The sequence below is a fragment of the Symphalangus syndactylus genome, chromosome 13 (genome assembly GCF_028878055.3).
Source record: "Symphalangus syndactylus isolate Jambi chromosome 13, NHGRI_mSymSyn1-v2.1_pri, whole genome shotgun sequence".
NCBI classification, from domain to species: domain Eukaryota; kingdom Metazoa; phylum Chordata; class Mammalia; order Primates; family Hylobatidae; genus Symphalangus; species Symphalangus syndactylus.
In genome coordinates, this window is record NC_072435.2 from 34,808,828 (window position 1) to 34,832,613 (window position 23,786).

Sequence of the window (23,786 nt, forward strand, 5' to 3'; positions counted from 1 at the left end):
TGAAGTGGGAGGATCGCTTGAGCCTGGGATGTCAAGGCTGCAGAGAGCCGAGATCGTGCCACTCAACTTCAGCCTGGGCAACAGAGCAAGCCTGTGTCTCAAAAAGAAAAGGTTTTTTCCTTTAGGCTTAAATTTTAACCCTCAAACCTCCAATGTGAAGGTATTAGCAGGTGGGGCCATTGGGAGATGATGAGATTATGAAGGTGGAGCCCTCGTAGATGGGATTAGTGCCCTTCTGAAAGTGACAGAAGAGAGCTCGCCAGCACCTTCCATGAGAGGAGACAGGGAGGATATGACAGTCTCCAACCTGGAAGAGGGTCCTCACCAGACCCAGATAATGCTGGCACCCTCATCTTGGACTTCCAGCCTCCAGAACTGTGATAAACACATGTCCGTTCTTAAAAAGAAAATGTGTGGAAAGCAATGTTAATGTTCCCAATCGCTTTTAGTACATTCTTTCCTTAACTATATCTTAATACATAGTTGTGTTGAATGGCCTAGTTTGTAATGTTAGAATATTCATGTTAGTGAATTAATAAATACATCAGTAAAGAATACTGTCCAGGGTGGAATGGTCGTTCACCCCTGTAATCCCAGCACATTGGGAGGCCAAGGGGGCCAGTCATCTGAAGTCGGGAGTTCAAGATCAGCCTGACCAACATGGAGAAACCCTGACTCTACTAAAAATACAAATCAGCCTGTCATAGTGGCACGTGCCTTTAATCCCAGCTACTCGGGAGGCTGAGGCAGGAGAATCACTTGAACCTGGGAGGCAGAGGTTGTGGTGAGCTGAGATCGCGCCATTGCACTCCAGCCTGGGCAACAAAAGCTAAACTCTATCTCAAAAAATTAAAGAAAAAAAAAAAAGAATGCTGTTTGTTGACCATTTGATCGGCTAGTGTTGGTGCTTCCTGGTGGGCCAGGAGAGCCCTGCCCCACCCCCCACCCATTCCAGTAGACATGGCATAAGAGTGATTCTCACTTTTTCTCTAGCCTCTTTATTTATTGGCTGAAATGATTTTTTTTTATGTGTCTTACTAATGTTTCCATAGTACAAAATGAATTGACTTTTACAGTGACTCTTTTGGGGATTGTTACCCAGAATTTGTTTGAACTCCTAAAAAATGGAAGTATGCCGAGCACAATGGCACATGCCTGTAATCCCAGCACTCTGGGAGGTCGAGGCGGGCGGATCACCAGATGTCAGGAGTTGAAGAGCAGCTTGACCAATGTGGTGAAACCCCAACTCTACTGAAAATATAAAAATTAGCCAAGTATGGTGGGGTGCACCTGTAGACCCAGCTACTTGGGAGGCTGAGACACGAGAATTGCTTGAACCTGGGAGGCGGAAGTTGTAGTGAGATGAGCTGAGATGGTCCCATTGCACTCCAGCCTGGATGACAGAGGGAGATTGTGTCTCAAAAAAAAAAAGGGGGCAGCATATGAGATGTTGTGAGAGAGTTTCTATTTGTGACTCCCCTATAATAGTCCAAAGAGACCACCTCTGGGGATCTATTCACAAAAGACTCCTTAGAAGTGCAAACTCATGCATTTGAGAAACGCTGGGGGAAATCTGAAGATGACCTGTGGTGGGGGTATAAATGGACTCGTAGATGTCTTTTGTGATTGTTTGAGTGTGTGTGTGTGTGTGTGTGTGTGTGTGTGTGTGTGTGTGCTGTTATCTGTGGAGTGGCGGATGCTCTTTTGCCTGGAGAAAGCTCCTCTCAATCCACTTACTGTGGGCTCTACCATCTGTGCCTTGTACCCAACAGAAATAAAACAATTTGCTGTAGAAATGGAGTTTTATTTCATTTTACTTTATTTATTATTATAATTATTTTTAGAGCGGGTCTCACTCTGTCACTCAGGATGGAGTGCAATGGCACGATCTCAGATCACTGCAACCTCTGCTTCCTGGACTGAAGGCATCCTCCCTCCTCAGCCTCTGGAGTGGGGAGATCCCACACCTGCCTAGTTTTTGCATTGTGTCTAGATATGGGGTTTCCTCATGTTGCCCAGGCTGGTTTCCATCTCCTGGGCTCTAGTGATCAGCGCCCCTCAGCCTCCCGATGTGCTGGGTTTACAAGTGGGAAGTACTGGGCGTGGGCAGAAATGGAGATTTAGTTTTCTTTTTTTTTGAGACAGGGTCTTTCACTCTCGTCCAGGCTGGAGTGCAGTGGAGTGACCTCGGCTCACTGCAGGCTCTGCCTCCTGTCTTCACGCCATTCTCCTGCCTCGGCCTCCCGAGTAGCTGGGACTACGCGCGCCCGCCGCCACACCCAGCTGATTTTTTTGTATTTGTTTTTTCGTAGAGATGGGGTTTCGCTGTGTTAGCTAGGAAGGTCTCGATCTCCTGACCTCGTGATCCACCCGCCTCGGTCTCCGGAAGTGCTGGGATGACAGGCATCAGCCACCTCGCCCGGCCCAGAAATGGAGATTTTTGGGCAAACACATTAAAGCAAATAAACGCAAATAGACGAAAATCATTTTAACATTTTTATTTAACCCAAGAAATACAGATAGAATCAACAGCAATAGAATTTACATTGCAGTGATGAATAAGATACATGCTACAAGGCTTCATTATCTGATGCAAAATCTAGTATGTGTTTTACAGCAAACCTCAATTGGAAACTGAATGTCGATCACACAGGCTTGATGTGCGTGTCAATTTCATGAGAGTTACAATCTCGGGATAAGTCTCACATAGCCTAAGAGTCCAAACATACCTTCAAGTGTTCCAACAACTTATTCACTACTCATTCTTAGAACTGAATTTACAAACAAAAATCCCAGCCCATTCATTGCTGAATTGCATCCCATTGAAAGAATGGGTCACAGTTCCTGTTTCTAGTCACTGCTGAGTGACATTAAAGTGCCTTCCATGTTTTGGCGATGGTGAGGACAGGTGCTAGAAGCCTCTGCCCTCAACCTTGTCCACATGAGTTCTAATTTCTTTAGAACAACTATCTCAGGGTGGGAAAGATGGTTCCAAGAAGTGCCTATTGCATTGATTAGGAATCAATGAAACTCTTTCTCCCTGCGGGTTGTCCCATTTGGATTTCAACCGGCACTGTCAGAGCGTTCCACTTTCTCCACATGCTCTGCAGCGCTTGGGACGGTCAGGCATTGTCATGGTGGCTTCTCTAAGAGCTTCTCGGTTGTATTTCAAGGTGTATTTGACATACATTTCCCCGGGGAGGGATACTGAACACTTTCTGAAGTGTTTGTTTGCATCCTCTTTGAGGAAATGTCTGCTCAAGTCTCTTGCTGGGTTTTGAACAGAATCGTTTGTTTGTTCCATTGGAGTATTGACAAGTCTCCGTGTATTCTGGGTATGAGCAGTCCTTGCGTGTATAGATTTGCAAATATTTTGTGCCCCAATCTCAAGGTTGCTCTTTTATACAAATCAAGAGCATCTGAGGCAGAGCAAAGGTTCAGGTGAGAGGACGGAGCATTTCTCCACCTCTCCAGCTCGCGCAGCATCTCTCCTCCGAGGAGCAGAGACACCTGTGCAGGCAGACACCATGAAAACGCAGGCGTGCTTCATTCTGAACAGAGCATCTCTGATTGCCATCTGGTGCCTGAGGGTTCACGGCCCATCAGCCTGAGAAGAGACGTCTTCGGGCCTTGCACATTGGCCTCCATAGAACCTCGTGGCAGATTGTGGGCTCCGGACTGGGTGAGGGAGGTAGAGGTCTGAGGGCAGAGTTGGGCAGGGGCTCCAGGCCATGGAGATCCAAGTTGAATTCTTCAGGCAGAGCCTGTCTCCAGGGCCTAGGCTTGGGCATTTGGGACGAGCCCTGGGGCACAGCGGCTCTGTAGCAAGGTTTGAGGTAGAGGACACGCCGGGAAGAAGGGCCGATTCCATGCACAAGGTTTGACGGGGGTCCCATCACGGGCAGGAAGCCTTGGGGAGCCTCACTCTCTTTTACTGAAGGCGCCACGCACACATTCTCTGCTCTCTGGGCTCTCACAGATCCATTTTCAATGTCAATCTCCCAGACAGTCTCTGTGCTCGTGAACAGGAGCCAGCGGGCATGGGCAGGGTACAAGAGATCCTTCAAGGACATCAGGACTTGCTCAGGGACCACCAGGAGGAGCACACTGACGAGGCTGAGTCGCAGGGCTCCCTGTGGGTCCAGCAGCAAGACCTCCTCTCCCAGCCGCAGGTGCAGGAGCATTCCTGGTTCCAGGACCACGATGATCAGCTTCCTGTGGGGAAGCTGTGGGCCCTGGGGGAGAAAAGCCATGGGTCAGTCATTGTCCTCTGAGGGGGGGCTCAAACAGGGACAGACCAAGGCAGGAGAGCTGTCGGTAACTTCCCCAGGCATAAATTAAACCCTGCAGGGACACCCAGAATTTGCACTTTCATTGACGCCCCTTGGGAGGGTCATTTCCTGGAAGTCCCCTAGGGCCTGGAGCTCAGGCAGACCTGTCTCACCCGCGCCCACCTAGATGGAGCGACCTTACCTGGGGCAGCTCCAGGGGCTGCTGTGCAGGGTGGTGGGGACCTGGCTGTACTGGAGCTGGTTCTACACCTGTGGAGAGAGCAGAGTGTGCAGGTGAAAGCCCTTGTCATGCAGGATGCCCTTGAGGGTTAAAGGTGCCACCGTGAGAAAGACCAAATGCAGAAGAAGCCAGGTACAGGACACCCGCCCACGGAGCTGCAGGAGGAAGCTCCCGACACTCTGGACAGCACAGCTGCTCATCTCATGATGTGATGGGACACAGGCTTCCTAGCAGGAGACTCAGGATGAAAAAGAGAAGATGCCTCACCTGGCTGAGGACCCAGCTCCTCCACTTTCTGGCGTTTTGGGGCATTCGATTGCGTGCTGCTGGAGCTGTAGGACAGAGAGACACAGTCAGATTTCGGGCAGTTACCTGACGTCCAATTCCCCGAATCCCCACGAATTCACTCCACTTCCCTGCCTTTCATTCAAGGTCACGGACTCGTCATCCACTTCCTGTGAGACCTGCTCCCAATCTGTCCTAACTCCCAGCTGTTCTTGTTCTCACCCCATCTACCTGAGCTTCCCTGGGTGAAGAAAAGGCAGGGAAGGAGGGTCGGTGCCCGCAGGGAGCAGTTTACCCTTTCAGGAGCTCACGCAGGCGAGAGTTAGAAACCTCTCCTTGGGTGTGAGGACCTGGAGAAAGACGTTGAGATGCCGGAAATGTGGCACCTCTGTCTGTAGAGGTAACATAGGAACGGGGTCTTAGGATTCCAAGAAAAGCAAGAAGAGAGGAAGGAATTTGTCAGACATGATGGCACACGCCTATAATCCCAGCACTTTGGGAGGCCGAGGTAGGAGGATTGCTTGAGTCCAGGAGTTTGAGAGCAGCCTGGGCAACATGGTGAAACCTAGTCTCTACTAAAAATACAAAACATTAGTGGGGCACGGTGGTGCACGCCTGTGGTCTCACCTACTCAGGAGGCTCAGGCGGGAGGATGGCCTGAGACTCAGAGGTGGAGCCTGCAGTCAGCTAAAACCGCGCCACTGCACTCCAGTGTGGACCATCGGAGTGAGACGCTGTCTCAATAAAATAAATCAGTAAATAATACAAATATAAAAATTAAAAATTAAAAAAGGGGGAAACTGCTCTTTCTTTTTTTCCTCAGTAGATCATGAACTCCTGACATCAGGTCCTACAATCTCCCTTCTTGCAGACCACAGAGCCCATTCCCTGTGGAGCTGGTTGGGTGGATTGAAAGTGGGGCTGCCCTGAGATATGTGTGTGGTTGGGTTGTAGAAGCCTTCCCAGCACCTTGTGATGACTTAGGGGCAACTCACTTCCCTCTTGCCCCAAATTCAAAACACCCAATCTCATGGCAGGTTCATGCGTCTCCTTTCCCTTCCCCTCTCTCTCCAACACACACCCACACACCCCACAGGCAGGTCACCCTGCAGGTGTCCCCAGCACATAGCAAAGCTCACCCGCTCTCTCCCGCGTGTTCGCTCTTGGATTCCGTGCAGGAATCACTGGGGCTTCTTGGGCGCCGGGAACCTTTCATGGTGAAAACTTCCAGGGTTCTCCAAGTCAGCCAATGCCAGTGTTTGTCTGTGTCCTGCAAAGATTTCTTTTTGGTTTCTGGATCCTTTACTTAATTTGAGAGAGCGGTGTCAGCCCCAAAGCTGCTCCCGAAGACTTGCGCTGTGGAGCGACGGGGCCGTGGCCAGCCAGCGGCAGGTGCATCAGGCTCTGACAACTGAGCTCTTGGGGGAATCCTTTATACTGTCAACAGGGTGTGGAGCCAGGGGATTTGTCAGCAGGAACTGATGTGATTGGCTGTTCCCGGTATGACAATGGGAGGGGCCCTCAAGGAGGATTTAGCCATAGCTCAATCGATAGATGACCAATCAACAGAAGCTGCCTAATCCCATCAACAGGCGACCTGTTTCCTGCCCCCTCCCAACCTCTAGGTCTTGCCTAATAATGATAGACACTTGCTGTAATACCCAATTCATCTATCGCTCAAAGAGATTTTAATGTGTGCCTTTTATATTTTCATGCAATAAAAACATGTTAACTTTCACAGTGGCTGTCCTGGGGCATGTGATGTATATGAAATGAAGTGTCAAGGGAACAGAAGCGGAAGGAAATTCACAAGCATCTCCGAGCGACTCTCCTTGAATTCCTGCCATTTTTTCTAAATCAGCTGCCTTCTTTCTTCCTATCCAAGTAAGAAGGTGCTGTAGGAGTTCAATCTAAGAGCATTTGACAAATACTGCTGCGAATCTCACGATGACCCGAAGGAAACTTGGATTGGATTTCTGAATGTGCTAAGAAAGCGTGTGTGTGTGTGTGTGTGTGTGTGTTTAACCAGGATGAAGTGGCTGTTCCTGGGGTGCAGACCCTTCTTTGAATGGAGAAAGTCCATTGGTGTTAACTCATTGTGTTTTCGGTGGATATTTTCTCTTTCTATCTTTCCTTTTCTTCTTTCTTTCAGATATTTTCTCCTTCCTTCCTGCCTCCCACCCTCCCTCCATCACTTCCCTTCCTCCCTCCCTAAGTCCCTTCCCTCCCTGCCTCCCTCCGTCCCTCCCTCCGTCCCTCCGTCCCTTCCTGCCTCCCTCCCTCCATCCCTGCGTCTCTCCCTCGCTCCCTCCCTTTGTCCCTCCCTCCCTCCCTCCCTCTGTCCCTCCCTCCCTCCCTCCTTCCGCACTTCCTTTCTTCCTCCCTTCCCCTTCCCTGCTTCCTTACTTCCTTCCTTCCCTCCTCCCTCCCTTCCTTCCTTCCTTCCTTCCTTCCATCTGGGGTGTAAAAACAATTGGTGAATAGGAGAATTATGGAATAACTGCCTCAGACATTTATGCAGTTCTCATCTCATTCTGCACACACAGAAGACCGTCTTGGCCTCATCTCCTTGATTTTCAAAATGGACATTCTAAAATCCAGGAGACTGGATGTATCATTTCTAGGCCAAATCGTGAAAGAAAACGTGCAAGAGTTTCATGTGGTCTTCATCTCTGTGATCAGAATTGAGGAAGGCAGGAGTTTTAGATGGTGCATCACCAAGATCGTGGTGATTCCATTATCACTACCCTTGTAACCTGTGACCACCTGTAATCGTTATGAGATATCCAATCCGAGATAGGTGTTAATATTTACTGTATTAATATCTTGGGCTAGGAGTGATGGCTAATGCCTGTGATCCCAGTACTTTGGGAGGCAAAGGCAGGAGGCTGGCTTGAGCCCAAGGGCCCAGGAGGTAGAGACCAGCCAGGACAACGTAGCGAGTCCCCACCTCTACAAAAAATTTAAAAATCAGCCAAGTGTGGTGGTAAGTGCCTGTAGTCGCAGGTATTTCAGAAGGTGAAGTGGGAGGATCGCTTGAGCCTGGGATGTCAAGGCTGCAGAGAGCCGAGATCGTGCCACTCAACTTCAGCCTGGGCAACAGAGCAAGCCTGTGTCTCAAAAAGAAAAGGTTTTTTCCTTTAGGCTTAAATTTTAACCCTCAAACCTCCAATGTGAAGGTATTAGCAGGTGGGGCCATTGGGAGATGATGAGATTATGAAGGTGGAGCCCTCGTAGATGGGATTAGTGCCCTTCTGAAAGTGACAGAAGAGAGCTCGCCAGCACCTTCCATGAGAGGAGACAGGGAGGATATGACAGTCTCCAACCTGGAAGAGGGTCCTCACCAGACCCAGATAATGCTGGCACCCTCATCTTGGACTTCCAGCCTCCAGAACTGTGATAAACACATGTCCGTTCTTAAAAAGAAAATGTGTGGAAAGCAATGTTAATGTTCCCAATCGCTTTTAGTACATTCTTTCCTTAACTATATCTTAATACATAGTTGTGTTGAATGGCCTAGTTTGTAATGTTAGAATATTCATGTTAGTGAATTAATAAATACATCAGTAAAGAATACTGTCCAGGGTGGAATGGTCGTTCACCCCTGTAATCCCAGCACATTGGGAGGCCAAGGGGGCCAGTCATCTGAAGTCGGGAGTTCAAGATCAGCCTGACCAACATGGAGAAACCCTGACTCTACTAAAAATACAAATCAGCCTGTCATAGTGGCACGTGCCTTTAATCCCAGCTACTCGGGAGGCTGAGGCAGGAGAATCACTTGAACCTGGGAGGCAGAGGTTGTGGTGAGCTGAGATCGCGCCATTGCACTCCAGCCTGGGCAACAAAAGCTAAACTCTATCTCAAAAAATTAAAGAAAAAAAAAAAAGAATGCTGTTTGTTGACCATTTGATCGGCTAGTGTTGGTGCTTCCTGGTGGGCCAGGAGAGCCCTGCCCCACCCCCCACCCATTCCAGTAGACATGGCATAAGAGTGATTCTCACTTTTTCTCTAGCCTCTTTATTTATTGGCTGAAATGATTTTTTTTTATGTGTCTTACTAATGTTTCCATAGTACAAAATGAATTGACTTTTACAGTGACTCTTTTGGGGATTGTTACCCAGAATTTGTTTGAACTCCTAAAAAATGGAAGTATGCCGAGCACAATGGCACATGCCTGTAATCCCAGCACTCTGGGAGGTCGAGGCGGGCGGATCACCAGATGTCAGGAGTTGAAGAGCAGCTTGACCAATGTGGTGAAACCCCAACTCTACTGAAAATATAAAAATTAGCCAAGTATGGTGGGGTGCACCTGTAGACCCAGCTACTTGGGAGGCTGAGACACGAGAATTGCTTGAACCTGGGAGGCGGAAGTTGTAGTGAGATGAGCTGAGATGGTCCCATTGCACTCCAGCCTGGATGACAGAGGGAGATTGTGTCTCAAAAAAAAAAAGGGGGCAGCATATGAGATGTTGTGAGAGAGTTTCTATTTGTGACTCCCCTATAATAGTCCAAAGAGACCACCTCTGGGGATCTATTCACAAAAGACTCCTTAGAAGTGCAAACTCATGCATTTGAGAAACGCTGGGGGAAATCTGAAGATGACCTGTGGTGGGGGTATAAATGGACTCGTAGATGTCTTTTGTGATTGTTTGAGTGTGTGTGTGTGTGTGTGTGTGTGTGTGTGTGTGCTGTTATCTGTGGAGTGGCGGATGCTCTTTTGCCTGGAGAAAGCTCCTCTCAATCCACTTACTGTGGGCTCTACCATCTGTGCCTTGTACCCAACAGAAATAAAACAATTTGCTGTAGAAATGGAGTTTTATTTCATTTTACTTTATTTATTATTATAATTATTTTTAGAGCGGGTCTCACTCTGTCACTCAGGATGGAGTGCAATGGCACGATCTCAGATCACTGCAACCTCTGCTTCCTGGACTGAAGGCATCCTCCCTCCTCAGCCTCTGGAGTGGGGAGATCCCACACCTGCCTAGTTTTTGCATTGTGTCTAGATATGGGGTTTCCTCATGTTGCCCAGGCTGGTTTCCATCTCCTGGGCTCTAGTGATCAGCGCCCCTCAGCCTCCCGATGTGCTGGGTTTACAAGTGGGAAGTACTGGGCGTGGGCAGAAATGGAGATTTAGTTTTCTTTTTTTTTGAGACAGGGTCTTTCACTCTCGTCCAGGCTGGAGTGCAGTGGAGTGACCTCGGCTCACTGCAGGCTCTGCCTCCTGTCTTCACGCCATTCTCCTGCCTCGGCCTCCCGAGTAGCTGGGACTACGCGCGCCCGCCGCCACACCCAGCTGATTTTTTTGTATTTGTTTTTTCGTAGAGATGGGGTTTCGCTGTGTTAGCTAGGAAGGTCTCGATCTCCTGACCTCGTGATCCACCCGCCTCGGTCTCCGGAAGTGCTGGGATGACAGGCATCAGCCACCTCGCCCGGCCCAGAAATGGAGATTTTTGGGCAAACACATTAAAGCAAATAAACGCAAATAGACGAAAATCATTTTAACATTTTTATTTAACCCAAGAAATACAGATAGAATCAACAGCAATAGAATTTACATTGCAGTGATGAATAAGATACATGCTACAAGGCTTCATTATCTGATGCAAAATCTAGTATGTGTTTTACAGCAAACCTCAATTGGAAACTGAATGTCGATCACACAGGCTTGATGTGCGTGTCAATTTCATGAGAGTTACAATCTCGGGATAAGTCTCACATAGCCTAAGAGTCCAAACATACCTTCAAGTGTTCCAACAACTTATTCACTACTCATTCTTGGAACTGAATTTACAAACAAAAATCCCAGCCCATTCATTGCTGAATTGCATCCCATTGAAAGAATGGGTCACAGTTCCTGTTTCTAGTCACTGCTGAGTGACATTAAAGTGCCTTCCATGTTTTGGCGATGGTGAGGACAGGTGCTAGAAGCCTCTGCCCTCAACCTTGTCCACATGAGTTCTAATTTCTTTAGAACAACTATCTCAGGGTGGGAAAGATGGTTCCAAGAAGTGCCTATTGCATTGATTAGGAATCAATGAAACTCTTTCTCCCTGCGGGTTGTCCCATTTGGATTTCAACCGGCACTGTCAGAGCGTTCCACTTTCTCCACATGCTCTGCAGCGCTTGGGACGGTCAGGCATTGTCATGGTGGCTTCTCTAAGAGCTTCTCGGTTGTATTTCAAGGTGTATTTGACATACATTTCCCCGGGGAGGGATACTGAACACTTTCTGAAGTGTTTGTTTGCATCCTCTTTGAGGAAATGTCTGCTCAAGTCTCTTGCTGGGTTTTGAACAGAATCGTTTGTTTGTTCCATTGGAGTATTGACAAGTCTCCGTGTATTCTGGGTATGAGCAGTCCTTGCGTGTATAGATTTGCAAATATTTTGTGCCCCAATCTCAAGGTTGCTCTTTTATACAAATCAAGAGCATCTGAGGCAGAGCAAAGGTTCAGGTGAGAGGACGGAGCATTTCTCCACCTCTCCAGCTCGCGCAGCATCTCTCCTCCGAGGAGCAGAGACACCTGTGCAGGCAGACACCATGAAAACGCAGGCGTGCTTCATTCTGAACAGAGCATCTCTGATTGCCATCTGGTGCCTGAGGGTTCACGGCCCATCAGCCTGAGAAGAGACGTCTTCGGGCCTTGCACATTGGCCTCCATAGAACCTCGTGGCAGATTGTGGGCTCCGGACTGGGTGAGGGAGGTAGAGGTCTGAGGGCAGAGTTGGGCAGGGGCTCCAGGCCATGGAGATCCAAGTTGAATTCTTCAGGCAGAGCCTGTCTCCAGGGCCTAGGCTTGGGCATTTGGGACGAGCCCTGGGGCACAGCGGCTCTGTAGCAAGGTTTGAGGTAGAGGACACGCCGGGAAGAAGGGCCGATTCCATGCACAAGGTTTGACGGGGGTCCCATCACGGGCAGGAAGCCTTGGGGAGCCTCACTCTCTTTTACTGAAGGCGCCACGCACACATTCTCTGCTCTCTGGGCTCTCACAGATCCATTTTCAATGTCAATCTCCCAGACAGTCTCTGTGCTCGTGAACAGGAGCCAGCGGGCATGGGCAGGGTACAAGAGATCCTTCAAGGACATCAGGACTTGCTCAGGGACCACCAGGAGGAGCACACTGACGAGGCTGAGTCGCAGGGCTCCCTGTGGGTCCAGCAGCAAGACCTCCTCTCCCAGCCGCAGGTGCAGGAGCATTCCTGGTTCCAGGACCACGATGATCAGCTTCCTGTGGGGAAGCTGTGGGCCCTGGGGGAGAAAAGCCATGGGTCAGTCATTGTCCTCTGAGGGGGGGCTCAAACAGGGACAGACCAAGGCAGGAGAGCTGTCGGTAACTTCCCCAGGCATAAATTAAACCCTGCAGGGACACCCAGAATTTGCACTTTCATTGACGCCCCTTGGGAGGGTCATTTCCTGGAAGTCCCCTAGGGCCTGGAGCTCAGGCAGACCTGTCTCACCCGCGCCCACCTAGATGGAGCGACCTTACCTGGGGCAGCTCCAGGGGCTGCTGTGCAGGGTGGTGGGGACCTGGCTGTACTGGAGCTGGTTCTACACCTGTGGAGAGAGCAGAGTGTGCAGGTGAAAGCCCTTGTCATGCAGGATGCCCTTGAGGGTTAAAGGTGCCACCGTGAGAAAGACCAAATGCAGAAGAAGCCAGGTACAGGACACCCGCCCACGGAGCTGCAGGAGGAAGCTCCCGACACTCTGGACAGCACAGCTGCTCATCTCATGATGTGATGGGACACAGGCTTCCTAGCAGGAGACTCAGGATGAAAAAGAGAAGATGCCTCACCTGGCTGAGGACCCAGCTCCTCCACTTTCTGGCGTTTTGGGGCATTCGATTGCGTGCTGCTGGAGCTGTAGGACAGAGAGACACAGTCAGATTTCGGGCAGTTACCTGACGTCCAATTCCCCGAATCCCCACGAATTCACTCCACTTCCCTGCCTTTCATTCAAGGTCACGGACTCGTCATCCACTTCCTGTGAGACCTGCTCCCAATCTGTCCTAACTCCCAGCTGTTCTTGTTCTCACCCCATCTACCTGAGCTTCCCTGGGTGAAGAAAAGGCAGGGAAGGAGGGTCGGTGCCCGCAGGGAGCAGTTTACCCTTTCAGGAGCTCACGCAGGCGAGAGTTAGAAACCTCTCCTTGGGTGTGAGGACCTGGAGAAAGACGTTGAGATGCCGGAAATGTGGCACCTCTGTCTGTAGAGGTAACATAGGAACGGGGTCTTAGGATTCCAAGAAAAGCAAGAAGAGAGGAAGGAATTTGTCAGACATGATGGCACACGCCTATAATCCCAGCACTTTGGGAGGCCGAGGTAGGAGGATTGCTTGAGTCCAGGAGTTTGAGAGCAGCCTGGGCAACATGGTGAAACCTAGTCTCTACTAAAAATACAAAACATTAGTGGGGCACGGTGGTGCACGCCTGTGGTCTCACCTACTCAGGAGGCTCAGGCGGGAGGATGGCCTGAGACTCAGAGGTGGAGCCTGCAGTCAGCTAAAACCGCGCCACTGCACTCCAGTGTGGACCATCGGAGTGAGACGCTGTCTCAATAAAATAAATCAGTAAATAATACAAATATAAAAATTAAAAATTAAAAAAGGGGGAAACTGCTCTTTCTTTTTTTCCTCAGTAGATCATGAACTCCTGACATCAGGTCCTACAATCTCCCTTCTTGCAGACCACAGAGCCCATTCCCTGTGGAGCTGGTTGGGTGGATTGAAAGTGGGGCTGCCCTGAGATATGTGTGTGGTTGGGTTGTAGAAGCCTTCCCAGCACCTTGTGATGACTTAGGGGCAACTCACTTCCCTCTTGCCCCAAATTCAAAACACCCAATCTCATGGCAGGTTCATGCGTCTCCTTTCCCTTCCCCTCTCTCTCCAACACACACCCACACACCCCACAGGCAGGTCACCCTGCAGGTGTCCCCAGCACATAGCAAAGCTCACCCGCTCTCTCCCGCGTGTTCGCTCTTGGATTCCGTGCAGGAATCACTGGGGCTTCTTGGGCGCCGGGAACCTTTCATGGTGAAAACTTCCAGGGTTCTCCAAGTCAGCCAATGCCAGTGTTTGTCTGTGTCCTGCAAAGATTTCTTTTTGGTTTCTGGATCCTTTACTTAATTTGAGAGAGCGGTGTCAGCCCCAAAGCTGCTCCCGAAGACTTGCGCTGTGGAGCGACGGGGCCGTGGCCAGCCAGCGGCAGGTGCATCAGGCTCTGACAACTGAGCTCTTGGGGGAATCCTTTATACTGTCAACAGGGTGTGGAGCCAGGGGATTTGTCAGCAGGAACTGATGTGATTGGCTGTTCCCGGTATGACAATGGGAGGGGCCCTCAAGGAGGATTTAGCCATAGCTCAATCGATAGATGACCAATCAACAGAAGCTGCCTAATCCCATCAACAGGCGACCTGTTTCCTGCCCCCTCCCAACCTCTAGGTCTTGCCTAATAATGATAGACACTTGCTGTAATACCCAATTCATCTATCGCTCAAAGAGATTTTAATGTGTGCCTTTTATATTTTCATGCAATAAAAACATGTTAACTTTCACAGTGGCTGTCCTGGGGCATGTGATGTATATGAAATGAAGTGTCAAGGGAACAGAAGCGGAAGGAAATTCACAAGCATCTCCGAGCGACTCTCCTTGAATTCCTGCCATTTTTTCTAAATCAGCTGCCTTCTTTCTTCCTATCCAAGTAAGAAGGTGCTGTAGGAGTTCAATCTAAGAGCATTTGACAAATACTGCTGCGAATCTCACGATGACCCGAAGGAAACTTGGATTGGATTTCTGAATGTGCTAAGAAAGCGTGTGTGTGTGTGTGTGTGTGTGTGTTTAACCAGGATGAAGTGGCTGTTCCTGGGGTGCAGACCCTTCTTTGAATGGAGAAAGTCCATTGGTGTTAACTCATTGTGTTTTCGGTGGATATTTTCTCTTTCTATCTTTCCTTTTCTTCTTTCTTTCAGATATTTTCTCCTTCCTTCCTGCCTCCCACCCTCCCTCCATCACTTCCCTTCCTCCCTCCCTAAGTCCCTTCCCTCCCTGCCTCCCTCCGTCCCTCCCTCCGTCCCTCCGTCCCTTCCTGCCTCCCTCCCTCCATCCCTGCGTCTCTCCCTCGCTCCCTCCCTTTGTCCCTCCCTCCCTCCCTCCCTCTGTCCCTCCCTCCCTCCCTCCTTCCGCACTTCCTTTCTTCCTCCCTTCCCCTTCCCTGCTTCCTTACTTCCTTCCTTCCCTCCTCCCTCCCTTCCTTCCTTCCTTCCTTCCTTCCATCTGGGGTGTAAAAACAATTGGTGAATAGGAGAATTATGGAATAACTGCCTCAGACATTTATGCAGTTCTCATCTCATTCTGCACACACAGAAGACCGTCTTGGCCTCATCTCCTTGATTTTCAAAATGGACATTCTAAAATCCAGGAGACTGGATGTATCATTTCTAGGCCAAATCGTGAAAGAAAACGTGCAAGAGTTTCATGTGGTCTTCATCTCTGTGATCAGAATTGAGGAAGGCAGGAGTTTTAGATGGTGCATCACCAAGATCGTGGTGATTCCATTATCACTACCCTTGTAACCTGTGACCACCTGTAATCGTTATGAGATATCCAATCCGAGATAGGTGTTAATATTTACTGTATTAATATCTTGGGCTAGGAGTGATGGCTAATGCCTGTGATCCCAGTACTTTGGGAGGCAAAGGCAGGAGGCTGGCTTGAGCCCAAGGGCCCAGGAGGTAGAGACCAGCCAGGACAACGTAGCGAGTCCCCACCTCTACAAAAAATTTAAAAATCAGCCAAGTGTGGTGGTAAGTGCCTGTAGTCGCAGGTATTTCAGAAGGTGAAGTGGGAGGATCGCTTGAGCCTGGGATGTCAAGGCTGCAGAGAGCCGAGATCGTGCCACTCAACTTCAGCCTGGGCAACAGAGCAAGCCTGTGTCTCAAAAAGAAAAGGTTTTTTCCTTTAGGCTTAAATTTTAACCCTCAAACCTCCAATGTGAAGGTATTAGCAGGTGGGGCCATTGGGAGATGATGAGATTATGAAGGTGGAGCCCTCGTAGATGGGATTAGTGCCCTTCTGAAAGTGACAGAAGAGAGCTCGCCAGCACCTTCCATGAGAGGAGACAGGGAGGATATGACAGTCTCCAACCTGGAAGAGGGTCCTCACCAGACCCAGATAATGCTGGCACCCTCATCTTGGACTTCCAGCCTCCAGAACTGTGATAAACACATGTCCGTTCTTAAAAAGAAAATGTGTGGAAAGCAATGTTAATGTTCCCAATCGCTTTTAGTACATTCTTTCCTTAACTATATCTTAATACATAGTTGTGTTGAATGGCCTAGTTTGTAATGTTAGAATATTCATGTTAGTGAATTAATAAATACATCAGTAAAGAATACTGTCCAGGGTGGAATGGTCGTTCACCCCTGTAATCCCAGCACATTGGGAGGCCAAGGGGGCCAGTCATCTGAAGTCGGGAGTTCAAGATCAGCCTGACCAACATGGAGAAACCCTGACTCTACTAAAAATACAAATCAGCCTGTCATAGTGGCACGTGCCTTTAATCCCAGCTACTCGGGAGGCTGAGGCAGGAGAATCACTTGAACCTGGGAGGCAGAGGTTGTGGTGAGCTGAGATCGCGCCATTGCACTCCAGCCTGGGCAACAAAAGCTAAACTCTATCTCAAAAAATTAAAGAAAAAAAAAAAAGAATGCTGTTTGTTGACCATTTGATCGGCTAGTGTTGGTGCTTCCTGGTGGGCCAGGAGAGCCCTGCCCCACCCCCCACCCATTCCAGTAGACATGGCATAAGAGTGATTCTCACTTTTTCTCTAGCCTCTTTATTTATTGGCTGAAATGATTTTTTTTTATGTGTCTTACTAATGTTTCCATAGTACAAAATGAATTGACTTTTACAGTGACTCTTTTGGGGATTGTTACCCAGAATTTGTTTGAACTCCTAAAAAATGGAAGTATGCCGAGCACAATGGCACATGCCTGTAATCCCAGCACTCTGGGAGGTCGAGGCGGGCGGATCACCAGATGTCAGGAGTTGAAGAGCAGCTTGACCAATGTGGTGAAACCCCAACTCTACTGAAAATATAAAAATTAGCCAAGTATGGTGGGGTGCACCTGTAGACCCAGCTACTTGGGAGGCTGAGACACGAGAATTGCTTGAACCTGGGAGGCGGAAGTTGTAGTGAGATGAGCTGAGATGGTCCCATTGCACTCCAGCCTGGATGACAGAGGGAGATTGTGTCTCAAAAAAAAAAAGGGGGCAGCATATGAGATGTTGTGAGAGAGTTTCTATTTGTGACTCCCCTATAATAGTCCAAAGAGACCACCTCTGGGGATCTATTCACAAAAGACTCCTTAGAAGTGCAAACTCATGCATTTGAGAAACGCTGGGGGAAATCTGAAGATGACCTGTGGTGGGGGTATAAATGGACTCGTAGATGTCTTTTGTGATTGTTTGAGTGTGTGTGTGTGTGTGTGTGTGTGTGTGTGCTGTTATCTGTGGAGTGGCGGATGCTCTTTTGCCTGGAGAAAGCTCCTCTCAATCCACTTACTGTGGGCTCTACCATCTGTGCCTTGTACCCAACAGAAATAAAACAATTTGCTGTAGAAATGGAGTTTTATTTCATTTTACTTTATTTATTATTATAATTATTTTTAGAGCGGGTCTCACTCTGTCACTCAGGATGGAGTGCAATGGCACGATCTCAGATCACTGCAACCTCTGCTTCCTGGACTGAAGGCATCCTCCCTCCTCAGCCTCTGGAGTGGGGAGATCCCACACCTGCCTAGTTTTTGCATTGTGTCTAGATATGGGGTTTCCTCATGTTGCCCAGGCTGGTTTCCATCTCCTGGGCTCTAGTGATCAGCGCCCCTCAGCCTCCCGATGTGCTGGGTTTACAAGTGGGAAGTACTGGGCGTGGGCAGAAATGGAGATTTAGTTTTCTTTTTTTTTGAGACAGGGTCTTTCACTCTCGTCCAGGCTGGAGTGCAGTGGAGTGACCTCGGCTCACTGCAGGCTCTGCCTCCTGTCTTCACGCCATTCTCCTGCCTCGGCCTCCCGAGTAGCTGGGACTACGCGCGCCCGCCGCCACACCCAGCTGATTTTTTTGTATTTGTTTTTTCGTAGAGATGGGGTTTCGCTGTGTTAGCTAGGAAGGTCTCGATCTCCTGACCTCGTGATCCACCCGCCTCGGTCTCCGGAAGTGCTGGGATGACAGGCATCAGCCACCTCGCCCGGCCCAGAAATGGAGATTTTTGGGCAAACACATTAAAGCAAATAAACGCAAATAGACGAAAATCATTTTAACATTTTTATTTAACCCAAGAAATACAGATAGAATCAACAGCAATAGAATTTACATTGCAGTGATGAATAAGATACATGCTACAAGGCTTCATTATCTGATGCAAAATCTAGTATGTGTTTTACAGCAAACCTCAATTGGAAACTGAATGTCGATCACACAGGCTTGATGTGCGTGTCAATTTCATGAGAGTTACAATCTCGGGATAAGTCTCACATAGCCTAAGAGTCCAAACATACCTTCAAGTGTTCCAACAACTTATTCACTACTCATTCTTGGAACTGAATTTACAAACAAAAATCCCAGCCCATTCATTGCTGAATTGCATCCCATTGAAAGAATGGGTCACAGTTCCTGTTTCTAGTCACTGCTGAGTGACATTAAAGTGCCTTCCATGTTTTGGCGATGGTGAGGACAGGTGCTAGAAGCCTCTGCCCTCAACCTTGTCCACATGAGTTCTAATTTCTTTAGAACAACTATCTCAGGGTGGGAAAGATGGTTCCAAGAAGTGCCTATTGCATTGATTAGGAATCAATGAAACTCTTTCTCCCTGCGGGTTGTCCCATTTGGATTTCAACCGGCACTGTCAGAGCGTTCCACTTTCTCCACATGCTCTGCAGCGCTTGGGACGGTCAGGCATTGTCATGGTGGCTTCTCTAAGAGCTTCTCGGTTGTATTTCAAGGTGTATTTGACATACATTTCCCCGGGGAGGGATACTGAACACTTTCTGAAGTGTTTGTTTGCATCCTCTTTGAGGAAATGTCTGCTCAAGTCTCTTGCTGGGTTTTGAACAGAATCGTTTGTTTGTTCCATTGGAGTATTGACAAGTCTCCGTGTATTCTGGGTATGAGCAGTCCTTGCGTGTATAGATTTGCAAATATTTTGTGCCCCAATCTCAAGGTTGCTCTTTTATACAAATCAAGAGCATCTGAGGCAGAGCAAAGGTTCAGGTGAGAGGACGGAGCATTTCTCCACCTCTCCAGCTCGCGCAGCATCTCTCCTCCGAGGAGCAGAGACACCTGTGCAGGCAGACACCATGAAAACGCAGGCGTGCTTCATTCTGAACAGAGCATCTCTGATTGCCATCTGGTGCCTGAGGGTTCACGGCCCATCAGCCTGAGAAGAGACGTCTTCGGGCCTTGCACATTGGCCTCCATAGAACCTCGTGGCAGATTGTGGGCTCCGGACTGGGTGAGGGAGGTAGAGGTCTGAGGGCAGAGTTGGGCAGGGGCTCCAGGCCATGGAGATCCAAGTTGAATTCTTCAGGCAGAGCCTGTCTCCAGGGCCTAGGCTTGGGCATTTGGGACGAGCCCTGGGGCACAGCGGCTCTGTAGCAAGGTTTGAGGTAGAGGACACGCCGGGAAGAAGGGCCGATTCCATGCACAAGGTTTGACGGGGGTCCCATCACGGGCAGGAAGCCTTGGGGAGCCTCACTCTCTTTTACTGAAGGCGCCACGCACACATTCTCTGCTCTCTGGGCTCTCACAGATCCATTTTCAATGTCAATCTCCCAGACAGTCTCTGTGCTCGTGAACAGGAGCCAGCGGGCATGGGCAGGGTACAAGAGATCCTTCAAGGACATCAGGACTTGCTCAGGGACCACCAGGAGGAGCACACTGACGAGGCTGAGTCGCAGGGCTCCCTGTGGGTCCAGCAGCAAGACCTCCTCTCCCAGCCGCAGGTGCAGGAGCATTCCTGGTTCCAGGACCACGATGATCAGCTTCCTGTGGGGAAGCTGTGGGCCCTGGGGGAGAAAAGCCATGGGTCAGTCATTGTCCTCTGAGGGGGGGCTCAAACAGGGACAGACCAAGGCAGGAGAGCTGTCGGTAACTTCCCCAGGCATAAATTAAACCCTGCAGGGACACCCAGAATTTGCACTTTCATTGACGCCCCTTGGGAGGGTCATTTCCTGGAAGTCCCCTAGGGCCTGGAGCTCAGGCAGACCTGTCTCACCCGCGCCCACCTAGATGGAGCGACCTTACCTGGGGCAGCTCCAGGGGCTGCTGTGCAGGGTGGTGGGGACCTGGCTGTACTGGAGCTGGTTCTACACCTGTGGAGAGAGCAGAGTGTGCAGGTGAAAGCCCTTGTCATGCAGGATGCCCTTGAGGGTTAAAGGTGCCACCGTGAGAAAGACCAAATGCAGAAGAAGCCAGGTACAGGACACCCGCCCACGGAGCTGCAGGAGGAAGCTCCCGACACTCTGGACAGCACAGCTGCTCATCTCATGATGTGATGGGACACAGGCTTCCTAGCAGGAGACTCAGGATGAAAAAGAGAAGATGCCTCACCTGGCTGAGGACCCAGCTCCTCCACTTTCTGGCGTTTTGGGGCATTCGATTGCGTGCTGCTGGAGCTGTAGGACAGAGAGACACAGTCAGATTTCGGGCAGTTACCTGACGTCCAATTCCCCGAATCCCCACGAATTCACTCCACTTCCCTGCCTTTCATTCAAGGTCACGGACTCGTCATCCACTTCCTGTGAGACCTGCTCCCAATCTGTCCTAACTCCCAGCTGTTCTTGTTCTCACCCCATCTACCTGAGCTTCCCTGGGTGAAGAAAAGGCAGGGAAGGAGGGTCGGTGCCCGCAGGGAGCAGTTTACCCTTTCAGGAGCTCACGCAGGCGAGAGTTAGAAACCTCTCCTTGGGTGTGAGGACCTGGAGAAAGACGTTGAGATGCCGGAAATGTGGCACCTCTGTCTGTAGAGGTAACATAGGAACGGGGTCTTAGGATTCCAAGAAAAGCAAGAAGAGAGGAAGGAATTTGTCAGACATGATGGCACACGCCTATAATCCCAGCACTTTGGGAGGCCGAGGTAGGAGGATTGCTTGAGTCCAGGAGTTTGAGAGCAGCCTGGGCAACATGGTGAAACCTAGTCTCTACTAAAAATACAAAACATTAGTGGGGCACGGTGGTGCACGCCTGTGGTCTCACCTACTCAGGAGGCTCAGGCGGGAGGATGGCCTGAGACTCAGAGGTGGAGCCTGCAGTCAGCTAAAACCGCGCCACTGCACTCCAGTGTGGACCATCGGAGTGAGACGCTGTCTCAATAAAATAAATCAGTAAATAATACAAATATAAAAATTAAAAATTAAAAAAGGGGGAAACTGCTCTTTCTTTTTTTCCTCAGTAGATCATGAACTCCTGACATCAGGTCCTACAATCTCCCTTCTTGCAGACCACAGAGCCCATTCCCTGTGGAGCTGGTTGGGTGGATTGAAAGTGGGGCTGCCCTGAGATATGTGTGTGGTTGGGTTGTAGAAGCCTTCCCAGCACCTTGTGATGACTTAGGGGCAACTCACTTCCCTCTTGCCCCAAATTCAAAACACCCAATCTCATGGCAGGTTCATGCGTCTCCTTTCCCTTCCCCTCTCTCTCCAACACACACCCACACACCCCACAGGCAGGTCACCCTGCAGGTGTCCCCAGCACATAGCAAAGCTCACCCGCTCTCTCCCGCGTGTTCGCTCTTGGATTCCGTGCAGGAATCACTGGGGCTTCTTGGGCGCCGGGAACCTTTCATGGTGAAAACTTCCAGGGTTCTCCAAGTCAGCCAATGCCAGTGTTTGTCTGTGTCCTGCAAAGATTTCTTTTTGGTTTCTGGATCCTTTACTTAATTTGAGAGAGCGGTGTCAGCCCCAAAGCTGCTCCCGAAGACTTGCGCTGTGGAGCGACGGGGCCGTGGCCAGCCAGCGGCAGGTGCATCAGGCTCTGACAACTGAGCTCTTGGGGGAATCCTTTATACTGTCAACAGGGTGTGGAGCCAGGGGATTTGTCAGCAGGAACTGATGTGATTGGCTGTTCCCGGTATGACAATGGGAGGGGCCCTCAAGGAGGATTTAGCCATAGCTCAATCGATAGATGACCAATCAACAGAAGCTGCCTAATCCCATCAACAGGCGACCTGTTTCCTGCCCCCTCCCAACCTCTAGGTCTTGCCTAATAATGATAGACACTTGCTGTAATACCCAATTCATCTATCGCTCAAAGAGATTTTAATGTGTGCCTTTTATATTTTCATGCAATAAAAACATGTTAACTTTCACAGTGGCTGTCCTGGGGCATGTGATGTATATGAAATGAAGTGTCAAGGGAACAGAAGCGGAAGGAAATTCACAAGCATCTCCGAGCGACTCTCCTTGAATTCCTGCCATTTTTTCTAAATCAGCTGCCTTCTTTCTTCCTATCCAAGTAAGAAGGTGCTGTAGGAGTTCAATCTAAGAGCATTTGACAAATACTGCTGCGAATCTCACGATGACCCGAAGGAAACTTGGATTGGATTTCTGAATGTGCTAAGAAAGCGTGTGTGTGTGTGTGTGTGTGTGTGTGCGTTTAACCAGGATGAAGTGGCTGTTCCTGGGGTGCAGACCCTTCTTTGAATGGAGAAAGTCCATTGGTGTTAACTCATTGTGTTTTCGGTGGATATTTTCTCTTTCTATCTTTCCTTTTCTTCTTTCTTTCAGATATTTTCTCCTTCCTTCCTGCCTCCCACCCTCCCTCCATCACTTCCCTTCCTCCCTCCCTAAGTCCCTTCCCTCCCTGCCTCCCTCCGTCCCTCCCTCCGTCCCTCCGTCCCTTCCTGCCTCCCTCCCTCCATCCCTGCGTCTCTCCCTCGCTCCCTCCCTTTGTCCCTCCCTCCCTCCCTCCCTCTGTCCCTCCCTCCCTCCCTCCTTCCGCACTTCCTTTCTTCCTCCCTTCCCCTTCCCTGCTTCCTTACTTCCTTCCTTCCCTCCTCCCTCCCTTCCTTCCTTCCTTCCTTCCTTCCTTCCATCTGGGGTGTAAAAACAATTGGTGAATAGGAGAATTATGGAATAACTGCCTCAGACATTTATGCAGTTCTCATCTCATTCTGCACACACAGAAGACCGTCTTGGCCTCATCTCCTTGATTTTCAAAATGGACATTCTAAAATCCAGGAGACTGGATGTATCATTTCTAGGCCAAATCGTGAAAGAAAACGTGCAAGAGTTTCATGTGGTCTTCATCTCTGTGATCAGAATTGAGGAAGGCAGGAGTTTTAGATGGTGCATCACCAAGATCGTGGTGATTCCATTATCACTACCCTTGTAACCTGTGACCACCTGTAATCGTTATGAGATATCCAATCCGAGATAGGTGTTAATATTTACTGTATTAATATCTTGGGCTAGGAGTGATGGCTAATGCCTGTGATCCCAGTACTTTGGGAGGCAAAGGCAGGAGGCTGGCTTGAGCCCAAGGGCCCAGGAGGTAGAGACCAGCCAGGACAACGTAGCGAGTCCCCACCTCTACAAAAAATTTAAAAATCAGCCAAGTGTGGTGGTAAGTGCCTGTAGTCGCAGGTATTTCAGAAGGTGAAGTGGGAGGATCGCTTGAGCCTGGGATGTCAAGGCTGCAGAGAGCCGAGATCGTGCCACTCAACTTCAGCCTGGGCAACAGAGCAAGCCTGTGTCTCAAAAAGAAAAGGTTTTTTCCTTTAGGCTTAAATTTTAACCCTCAAACCTCCAATGTGAAGGTATTAGCAGGTGGGGCCATTGGGAGATGATGAGATTATGAAGGTGGAGCCCTCGTAGATGGGATTAGTGCCCTTCTGAAAGTGACAGAAGAGAGCTCGCCAGCACCTTCCATGAGAGGAGACAGGGAGGATATGACAGTCTCCAACCTGGAAGAGGGTCCTCACCAGACCCAGATAATGCTGGCA

At 49.5% G+C, this 23,786-nt stretch overlaps 3 protein-coding genes across 4 annotated transcripts; all 3 read right to left on the minus strand.

Annotated features, from left to right (window-relative positions):
• Positions 1-2,483: 2,483 nt before the first annotated feature.
• Positions 2,484-6,206, minus strand: LOC134732109 (proline-rich protein 23D1-like). 2 transcript variants are annotated; one of them, XM_063614846.1, is made up of 3 exons: positions 5,937-6,203; positions 4,474-4,844; positions 2,484-4,235 (listed from the first exon to the last, which is right to left on the minus strand). In XM_063614846.1, the coding sequence occupies exon 3, from the start codon at positions 4,182-4,184 to the stop codon at positions 3,603-3,605; it is 582 nt and encodes a 193-aa protein (XP_063470916.1). In that variant the 5' UTR covers positions 4,185-4,235; positions 4,474-4,844; positions 5,937-6,203; the 3' UTR covers positions 2,484-3,602. The 2 variants fall into 2 exon arrangements, with proteins under 2 accessions (XP_063470916.1, XP_063470915.1); XM_063614845.1 differs by having other exon boundaries at positions 2,484-4,844; positions 5,937-6,206.
• Positions 6,207-10,293: 4,087 nt separating this feature from the next.
• Positions 10,294-14,016, minus strand: LOC134732110 (proline-rich protein 23D1-like). The gene is made up of 4 exons (XM_063614847.1): positions 13,747-14,016; positions 12,590-12,654; positions 12,284-12,351; positions 10,294-12,045 (listed from the first exon to the last, which is right to left on the minus strand). Exons 1-4 carry the CDS (start codon positions 13,821-13,823, stop codon positions 11,413-11,415), a joined length of 843 nt encoding a protein of 280 aa, XP_063470917.1. The 5' UTR covers positions 13,824-14,016; the 3' UTR covers positions 10,294-11,412.
• A 4,083-nt stretch (positions 14,017-18,099) lies between these two features.
• Positions 18,100-21,822, minus strand: LOC134732111 (proline-rich protein 23D1-like). Its single transcript, XM_063614848.1, has 4 exons — positions 21,553-21,822; positions 20,396-20,460; positions 20,090-20,157; positions 18,100-19,851 (listed from the first exon to the last, which is right to left on the minus strand). Exons 1-4 carry the CDS (start codon positions 21,627-21,629, stop codon positions 19,219-19,221), a joined length of 843 nt encoding a protein of 280 aa, XP_063470918.1. The 5' UTR covers positions 21,630-21,822; the 3' UTR covers positions 18,100-19,218.
• Between the last annotated feature and the right edge of the window lie 1,964 nt (positions 21,823-23,786).

Coding starts and splice junctions, on each gene's coding strand:
- LOC134732109 (XM_063614845.1), bottom strand. CDS start 4,253: ATGGCTTTTCTCCCCCAGGGCCCACAGCTTCCCCACAGGAAGCTGATC.
- LOC134732110 (XM_063614847.1), bottom strand. CDS start 13,823: ATGAAAGGTTCCCGGCGCCCAAGAAGCCCCAGTGATTCCTGCACGGAA. Junction 12,352..12,589: donor GGAGCTGGGTCCTCAGCCAG/GTGAGGCATCTT, acceptor CTCTCTCCACAG/GTGTAGAACCAGCTCCAGTA. Junction 12,046..12,283: donor AGCCCCTGGAGCTGCCCCAG/GTAAGGTCGCTC, acceptor TTTCTCCCCCAG/GGCCCACAGCTTCCCCACAG.
- LOC134732111 (XM_063614848.1), bottom strand. CDS start 21,629: ATGAAAGGTTCCCGGCGCCCAAGAAGCCCCAGTGATTCCTGCACGGAA. Junction 20,461..21,552: donor GAACACGCGGGAGAGAGCGG/GTGAGCTTTGCT, acceptor TCTGTCCTACAG/CTCCAGCAGCACGCAATCGA. Junction 19,852..20,089: donor AGCCCCTGGAGCTGCCCCAG/GTAAGGTCGCTC, acceptor TTTCTCCCCCAG/GGCCCACAGCTTCCCCACAG.